We start from the raw sequence: 14,379 nt of genomic DNA on the forward strand, positions 1-14,379 counted from the left end.
ATTTTGGTACCTTTTCTTTGTAGTCAATGTTTTCTATCAATGAAAAAAGGTTTGAATGTAGATAAATAATAATAATAATAATAATACTAATAATGATGATTTTTAAAAATTTATGTAGTGAGTGATAACTGGAATCAGTTTGATCATCTTCATGTCTAGTTTCTGCTGTTTCTTTTCCTCTTCATGATCTTTATCACTGATGTCATCACTACACTTAAAATGTTCATTTCCTCAGTGGGATATTCTCCAGAACTTCCTAGTTTCATTTGGCACCAGTAACCAAAGGTGTAATATGGTTATGTGTTGACCTTTACAAGAGCTGACTGCCCAGATTTACTGGACATTATTAGATCAAAACTGACCCCTGAAAACCAAGGATGTTACCAAGATTTATTCAGATTGAACCAAACCATCTGGAATCTCTAATTTGCCCTGTTTTATGTGGAAAAAGAGGTTTTTTTTAAGGTAAAGGGAAGAAAACTCAATTTATATGCTGATCAATATAAAGATGTATTTAGTTTGAAAGATATTTTAAAAGACAAACATTCCAATCTCTTTGAATTATTGACATTAAAACCAGGTGTCTTGGGAAGCTGCTGGTTAGAAAACATAAAACATGTCAGGTAATGATGGAGTTGAAGCGGCTTTGATGTTTTGAGTTGATTTTTCCCTTATTTTTATGGGGCACACCTGCAACAGACTGAGAGTGGAATTAAGCATGCTTACTTATAAAATAGAGACAATAATGAAAATGATAATAAGAAAATTAAAAGAAAAATGTTTTATGGCAGCATGTTTGTGAGGGAAATTTTCACGTAAATCTTTCATCTTTATTTTTTTGACGCAACTACTGGAAATGTTTTAAAAACTGTTCAACACACTTGTATTGGCTGGTCATATAGTTCTGAATTCCCTTTGTAACAACTTCATTACTTATCCAGATCCTCAGCCTTCTCTAGATTGCAAATAACAACTTCATTACTTATCCAGATCCTGAGCCTTCTCCAGATTGCAAATCTATATCCTTACCTAGATCCCGATTTAAACTTCTACTGGAAGAATGTTAGTTTTAATCCAATTTTCCAATAATGCACCTTTAAAAAAACTTATCAGACTTAATTTGACAAATATCTCTGTATCTAAATGGGAAAGGATGATTAAATCAACAGATATGAAAGGCATTTGTGCATTAGAGATAGCTTTGCTCTTCGGAGTCCAGGGTTTAGCAAATAGAACTAAAACCAGTGAATGTCATCCTGTATGTGGAGGCTGTCCACAATATTTATACCCACTGTATGCTTGCTGGAATACATAATATAGAAGCCAAGGAAGCCTGTGCAGTGCAGAATTTTACCAGTGTAAATATGGTGGAAAACAAAGGCTCTGTTCTCACAACTTTTAGATCGATCTATCACCGCGGGGAGTCTCACTAGATTACTGTCAGATAATCCCCCTTAAGTGTCCGTCCCCGCCTACTACAAGCTTTAAGGGGTAATTAACTTTCGTGTCCGCCCGGCTGACAGCTATTTAGCGTGAACCCCCAGGTAGTTAGGTCGATCCAATGTAGGTCGATCTAATCTATGAGAATGGGGTGAAAGTCTCTTCAGCAGAACTGTGCCCTTGGAAAACAGTCTGTGGACTTTTCAGTTTTTTTTTTTTTTTTTTTTTTTTTTTTTTTTTTTTTTTTTTGTGCAATTTTTGATCAGATCTGCCCTAAAAAATGCCCCTATGTCATAATATATGATAAAAGTACTAGTAAGGCATTTGAATTATAGCATTAAGATTTGGAATGCATTCTACTTAGTGTTTTCAGCTATTTCTTTTATACGAGGGAGGAAGTGGGTACAGTTTAACTCATATTGGTTTCTGTACCAAAGGCAGGCTGCCACAATGCATACTGGTTATGATAGGATCTTCCATCAGATAAGAACTTTCCTATAAAACCACAGGCAATGACCCAAAATAACCCCCACAACTGATCTCTAACGTGGACATGCACTGGGACAAAATAACTTCCATGTTAACAAACATGACGATGTCAGCGGTCAATACTGTGGTTCACAAGAGATGGGGGTCGTAGAGAGGCACGGCTGCGCTGGTTCAAGGTTTTCAGCGTAAGGACAAAAGTGGATTGTTCCGACTTGTTATGTATGCTTAATGACCGTCAGTGGAGGTGTGGGGGACTTGTTTGTTGGTGTGCATAGGATGCTTGGCTTCTGAGTCGGCTTCTCGCTCTGTGGTACAAATATCAGCCTGATTTGTATGGAGGAGAATTCCCTTGAACTAATGTACAGTGTGATTGGTCTGAGTACACTGAAAGTGAGAAAGAAATTTTGTCAAAAAATGGTGTTGGTTTAAAATAGGATCTACTTAGACTCGAGATAAATCATTGGAAGACTACGGTGATGACTGGATCTTTTCCATGAGGATGAGGCGTCACTGCTCTTTCCACAAGGTTTTCTATAGTGTTATTGTTGTAGACTGCAGTTCAGTTTATAAATAAGTTTTATTATAGTAAAGATTATTGTTTGAAGATCTGTGTGAGTTGAAGGCAAACACAGCACTTTTACTGAATTCTTGTGGACTTGTGCTGATAAAGAACAGTCAAAGCAGGCTTAATTTTTTGGTCTTCAAGTTAAGTCTGGTTTTGGGTGGTTTATCCTGAGATTTGAAATACGAAGAAAGTATGACAATCTGCCCCTTAAAAATAATTTGGTCAACTACTGATGACATTTTGATTAAAGTACTAGTAACTGTTTTCTAGTTTGCACAGTTCTGATCTTGTTTTACAGCTGCTTTGACATGTATGCGTTACGTAACTCATTTTTCTTCTATTTTTTCTCTTTTCTTTAATTTGTAATGTTTCTTCCACGTTAGTGATATTTCTCAGTTGAATGGGTGTGTGTGTGTGGATGTGTGCGTGCGTGTGTGTGTGTGTCACTGTGTGTGTTGGGGGGAGGGGCTTAGGATTCATAAAGTGTTACACGCGATACATTTTTCCTGCATGGCTGATATTTTCATTTGTTTAAAGTGCTGAACAGACAAAATAAGGGGTTTGACGAAGATGAAATTTAGTTTTAGATTACTAGTACTAGTAATTATGTGTCATAGCTGAAGAATTTAGGTCACAACCAGGTGGTGTGAAATTGACATATATATTTTACCTGGAAACCAGGTGTTCCATGTTACAGTTGTTTTTCCTAGACTTTGCATGATAAAAAATAGACATTGCATGTTTAGCATGTTTCACCAACATTTCCATTCATGTTTACAGCAGATATGAACCACAGGCCCACAGTAAGAATACTCTGGATACCTTGGCATTTCATAGGGAAAAAATAGAGAAAAAAAATACAAAGACAAAAAAAAAAAAAAAATTCAGTAGTAAGCATATTAATTTAAGTTGCTTATCTTTACTGACTGTGTATATTTCTGTTTGAATCATAATTAGTCTAAATTTAGCTAAAATTAACCACTAGTTTGGGCTGAAATAAAATTTAGAAAGTAATATTTGAAAAAGAAGTAAAAAATTGAAAACAATTTACCATAATGGTTGTGAGTAGTTAGTATTTTGTTTAAGTCTGAAAGTGTACGTATTTGATAACTGAGAAAAGATAACAGAAAGAGGTGTACAGAATGTGCGAGTTAATACCGTACTGTTAATATTCTTTACTCTACATTGCATGCAATATGGACATTTCCAAGATTATATAATTTCTGAGAATCAGTTTCTTGGAAAAAGGCAGCCTTACTTAAGTGATACCATCTGATAGGAGGTGTGCGTGTTGGCTGTCTTACGTTTCCTACGACTGACTTAGTGAGCTAAAACGGCAGCATTTACCGATTTTAACTCGTACAACTGAAAAGGTACAAAACCTTGTCATCAGAGAAAGGCAGTTGTCTGGTTCATACCAAAAAAAGGATTGCACTGGAGTATATAACAGGAAAACAAGGATTACTCTGGAATACTTCTCATGTCCCTTGTGGTTTAGATGAGAGTTTGGAATTGCACTTAGTGAAAATGCAGTGGAAGATTTGATTGAATTAGAACTCCAGGATTTCAGTGTTGTAACTCAGTTGTCATTGCAGAAGCAGCATAGCTGTTAAGTTGCATTCACACTCTGTTCTAACTTACAGCTGAACTGCAGGATTAGTAGCGCGTGGTGATTTTATTTAAATTCTTTGGGGTTCCCCCCCTCCCCCCTGATGGAGTCAGTTGAATGGATGACAGCTGCAGAAGGATTCATTGTAAGTCTTCTTTGGTTTGGACATCATTATATAGGGTTTAAGCAACTGTTGATCTATCTTTGTGGAGGGAGGAGACAACATTCGTAGCAAAAAATTAAAAAAAAAAGTTATTGGTGGACTAATGTCATTACAGTCTAAATGTAGAAGGAATTTGATACATTTATAAGTTGCATTTTGCATTTTGCATTTTGATGTTATGTTAGACTGGGTTCCCACAGATTTAAATCGATCCATCTGAATCGACCTAACTCCCTGGGGGTTCACGCTAAATTGCTGTCAGCTTCCGAGCGAGCACAAAAGTTCATTACCCCCTTACAGCTTTTAGTAGGCAGGACAGACATTTAAGCCAATTAAGCTGACAGCAATCTAGTGAGACTCCCCAAGGGGAAGGATCGACCTAAATATCTGTGGGAATGGTCTCTTAGATGCACCTAAAAACATGGGTTCAGTGTCAAAGATCTATATATTTAATGAACCACGTGATAAAATACTGAGATAGAGTACTGGTTAATTGCAATTTATGGTTACTTTCTATGAAGACAGAGAGAGAGAGAGAGAGGGGGGGGAAAAAGATTGGCAAATAAGTCTTGAGAAGTGGAACATACGTGTCATTATTAGCAAATTTTGGTTCAATTCTTGTTGAAAGGAATCTTAACAACAGTTATGATCCATGCCAAAAGTCTTCATATTAACGAGTTATCTAGTTATTTAGCCCCCCCCCTTCTTTACCCCCTCTCCCCTCACAAGTGTTACTTGGTATTTTATTAAATAACATCATTATTATCTGAATATTATTGTATATCTGAATGGTTTTTAACAAGGCATTGCTTTTTTGGCCTCTGTATACTTTCCTAGAAACTGTCTAGACCACAAATGATTCCAAGAATTTTGTTATGAGCAGTGCTCTAATGATGTTTCAAAAGATCATTTAATTTAAGACAGTGTCGAGGTTTGTTATATGTTGCTATCATGACATCGCTTTGTCTGCCTGCTTAGCCTGTACTGAAACAGACCACCTTTTTCTGTCATACAGCGAAGACCAACATTTATGTTCTCTGGGGTAGCACTTAGCAATCTTTTTCGCTTAGCCAAATTGCCACTTTTTTTTCAATTCGTAATACAAATGGTTCAGCACATTTAAATGAAAGAGTCAGAGGACATCCGGTGACTAGTAAGGATTTATTTTTGTGAAACTGCCCATAGAAATGCTATTGTGAAGAAAGGCCAGAAGACCACCAGTTTAGCCAGGTAAAAGATGTTCATGTACTATAGGCAGCTACTAATCAGCTGCTATAAGACTAATGTTTGTCTACCTGGTTAATACTTAAGCACCAACCACAGGGCTGGAATTATACAAGGAAATGATACAGGCTGTCCATCCACCTGTTGAGGTGTCGACACAGAGCAAGAGAGAGAGAGAGATAGAGAGAGAGAGAGAGAGATGTGGGGGGGTGTATGTGTGCTCACACACACACATACACACAGATGGTGGCCAAATACAGGAGTTGTCTAGACAGACTAGGGAGAGAGGGGGTCAGCTAGCCATCCCACCCAGCCAGAGTATTGTCCCACCCAGTTATCCTGGCCACCCAGCCTGCTTACCACCCCACCCAGCCAGCAGCCAAATATGAAAGTAATAATTTCATTATTTAGACTAAAAATCACAGAAGCACAGAGAAAGGGGGCAGGGTTGAGCAGACTGGGCACACAAAGCCTCACCCATGTACTTGAATAGTGATATGTGAGCTGCTGTTTTCATACTACACAGCTCCAGTGACAAAGAACAGGGGCAGGGAATAAAGCTGGGGTCACAGCTACAGGGAAAGTTATGTCAACAGAGAGGGAGAGTGTGACTTGTATGTATGGAGATCAGGCATGTAGTACTGGTAGGTATGGTGTAGCATGCTGTAGTGTCTGGTATAGGTGAGGTGTGTGTGTGTGTGTGGCTACGAGAGACAAAAAAGGAGAGACAGACAGAGAGAGAAAGAGAGAGAGAGAGACTGGGAGTTCTCAGTTGGGATGACGGGACGGGTCATATTTGGAGTCAATTTAGGGTGGATTAGACTATTAGGGTACGAAAAGAAGTGTCATCATCAGACGCTGAATCTGATAGTTTTATAAATGTTATGCACATCTGTGTAGCAGTTTCTGTTAAGGAGTTAGACTGATGACATATTTGGACCTATTTTCTGTTAAAACAGCCTTGGTCTGAATGCAGTTGATTACTGTCTAGGTACCTTATGAGTTAGAAATAATCCTTGACACTGTAGTATTGAAGTCTGCCTAAGCCAAGCCTTCAGCATCTTTATATATTAAAATGGCATGCTTATAAAAGAAGACTCTAATTTGGCTTGTAGATGTTAACCATTTAAATATTTATAACTAGATGTCTTTAGTTTGGTTCTGATTTATATTTGGCCACAATAACTTTGATATATTTGACTAAAGTAATTATTATCGCAGGCTGATCCCAGCAGGACCTGCACTGATACAGGTAGACTTCACATGCTGTGAAGTAAACAAGCTATGAAATCTCCCAGCCATGTTATGCCTGGCTCAGTCACAGCAGACAGTATTGATCAAAAATCACTAGTTGTCTGGATAGCACAGGCTGCTCAGTGCAGACACCATCAGCTTTCTGAATTCACGATCTTTTATTGTCATTTCGGACACGGTTTTGTTTATGAATTAATAAAGCTGCTGTGGGTGTTTAGTGCAGTTTACATTGCATTGTGTCTAATGCATCCAGGGCACTAGATTAAATATAGATGGTTGTATTTCTATCCTCGTGTTGCAGTTCTGCCATTGATTTTTTTGCAGAGAATGCACATATTTCTCTTGTGATTTAGATAAGGTATCATTTTGAACAATGCTCTTAATTGTCAGATTGATATCTTTATGCATGCTTTATCCTGTATTTTATCACTGAATTATTTTGATTAAATTTGATCCCTGTTATTATTCAAAACATTGTTAATAAGAACAGTGATGGTGGTACTTTTTTGTTTGAATTCTATACATGAATGTGCCACTGAAATAAGTGCCATACAGATACCATGTTATTGTGTCCCAAAATGAATTAATGTTTGTAAATAGTTATAATGATACATGATATTAATGATGATGTTAATGAATAATATTGATGATGTAGAGGGATTGATAGTTTAGTAATATTGATAATAGAACTGGGCATGATTTTAGTTATTATGATGAGCTAATCATAAACCAGACAGACAGACAGATGATTTGAGCTGAACTTAGTTATGTATTTTCATTAAAGTGACTGACACCTATAACGTTTAGCTTTAATTTAGTCTAGATAGTGAAGAGTTCAATCTTGTAGCATTAATGGAAACAGCCTAGAAAAAGAAAAAAAAAAAAAAAAAACATGATTTTAGCTGAACTGAGTTAGGTCCTCCAAACCTTACTGGAAACACAACTTCAAACCATGGCAACAGGTGACAAGAGTTCTATCCCCAGTTCACAGGTCCCAGGTTTAGTTATTTATATCATGGTATAATTAAGCACAAACCAGTTTCAGTCTAACCTCTGTTTCTCCCACTGGGTGAGTGGTAGGCTGTTATTAATGGCTCCTCTCAATATATCATGGTCCTCCACCCTATATTGTGTCCATGCTGGGGGTCATTATGTATATGACCAGGTGTCCAGTTAGAATAGCTGCCTCCAGGAATTCTGGCCACAGTGACCATAGATCTCTGTACACTTATTTCTAAGGCTCTATTCCCATAGATTTTAGATCGATCTATCCCCGTGGGGAGTCTCACAAGATTACTTTCAGATAATCCGACTTAAATGTCCGTCCCGCCTACTACAAGCCGTAAGGGGGTAATTAACTTTCGTGTCCGCCTGGCTGACAGCTATTTAGCGTGAACCCCCAGGGAGTTAGGTTGATGTAAAGTAGATCGATCTAATCTATGGAAATGGGGTGTTAGAGAGCATTCAGAACAGTGGACTAACAGATCCGCGGATCAAATATGGCCGACCCACTCAAATGCTGGTTGCCTATTCCCTGCGGGGAATCTATTCAGTGTCCAATCAGGAATTAAGCGACAGGTTTTTTAGAGGGTCGCCATATTTGATCCGCCGATCTGTTAGTCTGTTGTAAATGTGCTGTAAGATAAACAATGTTGATCATAGGGCAGTAGAGTTGCCTCTAGGATAAATTAGTAGTTAGTGGTGGTGAAATGTCTTCTTTTTGGACAGTTTTATCTTGACCAATGGTGATTTGGTCTTTTTTTTTTTTACAAAGTATTATTTGTTTGTCATCAACTCTATAAATGTTAGCTTGAATAAAGTATGATAGTACTCTTTTTAAATTCAGTTTTTCATTTTGAATTTTTTTATTTTTAACAGAGTACTTTCTTCTCTATTTGAAGGTGACTTGATGTCGGATGAAGAAAGTGACATCCATGGCCAGACTCTGGGATGCATATGACTGAAAGGTGAGCTACTTCATGTTGCCATGACAACCAACTTATTGCCTATACAGACCGATAACATAATCACTTTATTAAATTTTTTAAGAATTCATTTTGTGGTGCTGAACAACTCAAGATAGTGGCATGGAATTTGATTTTTTAGAAACTTCCTCTGATCTGAAGGAGCTTTTAGATGAAGTGACCTTTTTTTTTTTAATAATTGTGTGCAGAATTTAATGCACTGAAGAATGTTTGGTATATGATGAGTGTAGTAATTCAATGAACAGTAGAATGATATTTTTTGCAAGTCTAGTGAATATTGTCTGTCTGTCTGTCTGTTCTATCACCAGCCTAACTCAAGAGTTATTGATGGATTAAGATGAATTTAAGATGAAAGTGATTTCATTTTGGTGGTGATCGTTATTTGGATCGCCATCTGAATCTAAGATTTTTCAAAGGAGTCTTCTCTTTTGAAAGATGGGGCCAATGACCTTGACCTTGTACAGTGGATCAGCTCTCAACTACCACAATTGAGGGGGTGTCTGCCCTTTCTGGGTGATTTTCTTGTTACGATTGATTTATTAATCAGTTATTATTTATCAAACCCATCAGGTGATCCACCATGTCCATGAAGCTGATCCGCGCAAGCAGCGGCACGTACAATGTGCGTGCGGAGGAGATGGCTCGGGATCGTCCCCAGATGAAGACTGTGAAGTGCATTGTGCACTTCTTGGATGAGACCAAAGAGTCATTTGAGGTGGATGTAAGTATGGGACTGGACTGTAGGTGGCTCTGTTGGTGAGGTCCCCCAACTGTAGGTGGTGCTGCTGCTAATGTATGCAAGACAAAATTGTCTTAATTCTCTTAACATTTATCTGACTTTTGGTGAAAAGATATTTAATTTAAATGTTTTTTGCTTCAAACAAATTAATTTAAGATAAATGCCCTCTAAAATAAGTTGCTTAGGTACCATTTTAGCAGCTATGCAGCAATGCTATGCATTTTTCATGTTGATCAAACTTAATTTGTGTGTAGATATGTCTATGTCTGATAATGACCATTATGGCATGGCAGCGAATGCTTGTCATTAAATTTTGAAATGAAATTCCTTAAATATATAGATATGCAGAATTCTAACCAATAGTCCTTTTTCAAACAGAGTTTAGAGAACATCATGTTTGTCATGCTCAAGTTCCAGTCAGAATGATCACTTCTGAAGGAATCTTTCGTTATCATCCCACTTTATAATTTAAGATTGCAATCCTGTTCCAGAAACGTGCGAAGGCCGGAGCATTACTGGACATAGTGTACGATCACCTTGAGTTAATAGAGAAGGATTACTTCGGCCTTCAGTTTGCCGATGTGGCGCCTGCACCAGACGCTATGGTACGTGCTGGGGGCAAGCAAGGACCAACAAGGGTAGATATTGATGTGATACACATAATCACAGGGTGTTGAGTTCTTGCATGGGTTTTTTTTAGTATTGTTTTTTTTTCTGTGTTTCAGTCCTTGAAATACTAGAAACTGTAGTTAGAGACTGTGTACAGGAGCTGTGGACAGTGTTACCAAGTTAATGACAGCATTACAAAGTTAAGGGCTGCAGTACATAGTTACAAACAGTGTTACATAGTTATGGACAATATAACATAATTATGGACAACATTACAAAGTTATGGACAGCATTACAAAGTTGTGGACAACTATGCAAAGTTACAGACATCATAACATGGTGATGGAGAATATTACATAGTTATGGACAATATAAAGTTATGGACAAATGTACAAATAATGGATGGTATAACGGTAACGGACAGCATTACAGAGTTATGGACAATAGTATAGAGTTAGCAACAGTGCTAGGGACACTACTTTTTATTGATTTTTGCATGGAGGAGTTCATACCATGATAGCAGAGTTTATTTATGGTGTTTAGTATTTGCATGGCATTAGTGAGATTTTGTATTAATAAGGACCACTTTGTGTGTCGTTATTTTTTTTATGATTATTCTACTATGATTTTATGTTGCAACACGGGTTATAGAATGTAATGTTTGTCTAGCATTATTATTTTTTATTTATTTTTTCATTTTCATGTGCATCTTACTACAATAACCATAAATGTAACTCACAGTTCTATGTAATTAAAAAAAAAAAAATTAGAATGTAATTGTTAGTTTACCTTATTTTCAAAATCAATTTAAACCATTTTTTTCTTCTATGATGATTCTTTCAAAATTAATTTTTAATAAAAGTTTTATTAGACCAATCAGACGTCAGACAAGCTATATCCTATATGATGACATTTTAATTCACAGACAGACTCAAATATTGTCAAGAAATGTGATTTTAGTATCAACCTAAACTTTATTGCTAATAATAATCAGGATACGTTCTCTGGCAAGGAAGGGATAGATTGCTTTTGAAAAAAAAAAGAAGAAACAGAGTACTTATGTACTTTCACTTATCTTAAGGTGACCTCATATTCCCAAGCTAAAAGAGAGAGGACAATCGATGTGCCCATGGAAGTTAACATATCTTTTTTCTTTCTGATACAAGTTGAGGGCAGAGCGCATTTTTACTGTTTTCAAATAACAAAGTATTCATGAAATCAAGTGAAAGAGGCCATGTTTATAAAGCAGTTCACAGTCGTAAAAAGTTTATCTTTGACATCAAAATAAAATGCAGGTTGTCACATTGTACTGATGGGGCTATTCAGATTGAGTTAGGTAGACCTAGCTAGTGTGATTTTACTAAATTGGGACTCTCGCTGAAAGAAATCAGATAAAGAAATGAACATGCCTCCTTGCATTGAGTAGAATACAGAAAAGCTGGTGTTTATACAAGAACATTAAAAACAAGAGGAGGGGTGTTTATATGTCAATCTGACTGCACTCAGCGAGAGCTCCCTCAGAGCTGGAATGCTCTAGGCAGACCTAAAGTTCCACTGGGAATGAACCCAAAGTCACTGTTAACACACAGCCCTCTGTTCTGACATCCATACTGAGAAAGTACTTCATGTATTTAGATGACAAATGTCATTTTCTCACAAATCAGATATAATTTCTGGTGACATTTTAAAGAGATTATCTCCTTTCTGAAATGTCACTTCCTGACTGAAGTGAGAGCTGTAGTAGAGCTTGTGCTGTCATATTTCCTAATTGGCTTAGGGGAAGTTAATGATGTATGCCAGAGAACGTGATCCCGTAGATCCCATACCTACGTCATGATAGGTTGTGCTCTTATGAAATGTGTTTTATGTAATTTTTTCTGCCTTCTCTGCACTGTATAAAAAAAATACCATTACACAACTGACATTGTACTAATGGATGAAATTAAATTATATTATGTAGAATTATAAAACAGTTGTTATGTTGTAAATTTAATAATTTTTTTCTTTTTCTCCATAGAGATGGCTGGATCCTCTGAAGAACCTTAAGAAACAGATACGACGTAAGTTCCTTCATTTCTGGTCTTAGTCACTTCAGATAGGTCAAGTAACCCATCAAAGACAGCTTTTAATACAGTCAACTTTAGGAACTTGAGCTAATTGTAGTATTGATGAAGTTAATTGTGTATTTGATTATATCTATATATGTACAGCACTGTGGCATAGCTACTTCCAGTCAAGTTTCATTTTTGAGAAATTGGAGGAAATTAATTTGGTTTTCTTACTGGTATCTCACAGGACTTGATGCCTAGTGAGCACCTTGGGTTCTGAGGTGATTTTCTATATATACAGTGTTATACAAAAATGACTAAACTGGTTTATTGTCTATGAAATGAACTGCTTCTTTATAGTATGTCAGTATATGAAATCTGTTTTTAAATTAGATAAATTAGCAAAAATTATAAAGTTTTTCAAGCATGGCTGCTGTTGCATCTGGCTCAAAAATAAAGCAACCCCACTTGAACAAAAGCCATGATAAGGCTTATGTGATCAAAATAAACCAAACACATACAACCTGGTTTGAAATACATTGAAATTTCAGGTATGAAAATTAACTTTTTCGACTTGAAATTCTTTCTGAACCTGGGCCCTGTGTGGAGAAAACAATAGTCTTGGACCTTAACTGATCTCTGTGACTCGGGGTGGAACCCTGGTGTCTTCAACTAATTACCAGATTATTACTGCCTCCAGATCAATACCTAATATCTCATATATCTGTCATGGGGTATTAAGATGGACTCCAATATCTTGGACATCGGGGTCAGTCGGACCGTAAATTCTCTCTGAATTCGAACGAAATGTTTTTTCTTAATAACACATTTATCAATGCAGTTGATTTGTTAGTGGTTCCTGAAATTGACGATTTTTAAGTTTTGAAAAAATTATATGTTATTAAATACTTATGTGGGATGAATATTGAAAATGAAAGAAGGTTTGAAAAAGAATTGTTCGAAATTTGTTTATTATCACAATTTTTTCTAATCTGTTTACTTCCTAGGGTCCAGCACTACGAGCCTATCAGCCTGATATTTAATAAGATAAATGGTATTTTGTGATGTAAATCAATAATGCACTTTACGTATTGAAGGTCATTTTATACTCCTTGGAATTTGCTGGAAGTTGTGTCCCTGTATTATTTGGGTACTTACGGAAGGTGTGAGTTTCCTGATTGGATAACTACAGTAAGCAAAATAATTATAAATAAATGAAGTGTCTGTTTTATTAGGTTTCCAGTCAACATACACTTCTAATATACTGATGAAACTACAAATTACCTGGAGAACAAACACAGAATATGCGATGCCAGCTTTGGTATACAATTAGAAACAAGAAAAGAACCATAATAGAATTTTTTTTTTCAGTTTTCAGTTAGACTTCTTTACACACTACTGTGCCAAGCAGTTCGACCAAGATTAATGAATTTATTTCAAAGAAATGTCATTTTGGTCTTTATTTTTATCAGCTTGCTGTTATATGTTTTCCAGCTTTCCTGGGTTACTGTGAACCAATCAGATGTCCAGGCCAATTATGAAATATCACGAAGGAATTATCAAAGTGAAAATGATTTACCATAAATGTTTATATTTCTTTCTTTTTTTTTTTTTTTTCTCGTTGGTCAAATTGCAGTAGGTCCACCGTACACACTAGAATTTGCAGTCAAGTTTTACGTCTGTGATCCATGCAAGTTGACAGACGAGTACACCAGGTAGAGCCACTGTGTATACAGGGTCATATGTACACACATATATTGGCGATTTCTTTTATTATACTCACTGGGCTCACTCTGGGCAAATGCTCCTTTATATAAGCAAAATCGATGGTTGAATCAGGCCAAAAAAAAAAAAAAAAAATCCCAATGAGAAATTTGGCTAAATATCCATTTATAGTTGAAATGTGCTGAGCCAGACTGGGTCCAGATTTGATGCTTGCCAGAATACGCACATGGAATAGTCTGAGGCTGATAAGGTGTCAGGAGACGTTTTGAATGTTTACGGGATGGTCTACCTAATATGCTTACAAAACAATCTATTGCTTTTAGAGGTTCTTTCAACCTTGGCAAATCATTGGAAGTGGTCTGTTAGGAATGTGTAAAATTGTATAGGTTTGTATTTCATTTTCATCCTGATACTGTTCTTCAGCATAGATACAAGCCCTTCATAGATAAATCCTCAGAAAAAAGTGTATGAGACAGTGAATCATAGCAGATGGAATTATTTCTATAATACCACCTCAAACTCCCCTTGT

General features: G+C 36.5%; 1 protein-coding gene across 7 annotated transcripts in view; it reads left to right on the forward strand.

Annotated features, from left to right (window-relative positions):
* LOC106162742 (tyrosine-protein phosphatase non-receptor type 4) overlaps positions 1-14,379 on the forward strand; it is an 86,790-nt gene that overhangs the window by 11,839 nt on the left and 60,572 nt on the right. For 4 of the 7 annotated variants that reach the window (XM_013540143.2, XM_013540152.2, XM_013540150.2 and 1 more), the window contains 5 exons: positions 8,646-8,711; positions 9,300-9,450; positions 9,960-10,106; positions 12,095-12,137; positions 13,762-13,840. In XM_013540143.2, coding sequence (XP_013395597.1) covers positions 9,310-9,450; positions 9,960-10,106; positions 12,095-12,137; positions 13,762-13,840 — 410 coding nt within the window. In that variant the 5' untranslated portion in view covers positions 8,646-8,711; positions 9,300-9,309. The remainder of the gene's footprint in view (positions 1-8,645; positions 8,712-9,299; positions 9,451-9,959; positions 10,107-12,094; positions 12,138-13,761; positions 13,841-14,379) is intronic. The other 3 variants (XM_013540151.2, XM_013540154.2, XM_087013888.1) reach the window with 3 other exon arrangements.

Source organism: Lingula anatina, chromosome 5 (assembly GCF_051362555.1).
Source record: "Lingula anatina isolate TDL-2025a chromosome 5, LinAna3.0, whole genome shotgun sequence".
Classification (NCBI taxonomy): Eukaryota; Metazoa; Brachiopoda; class Lingulata; order Lingulida; family Lingulidae; genus Lingula; species Lingula anatina.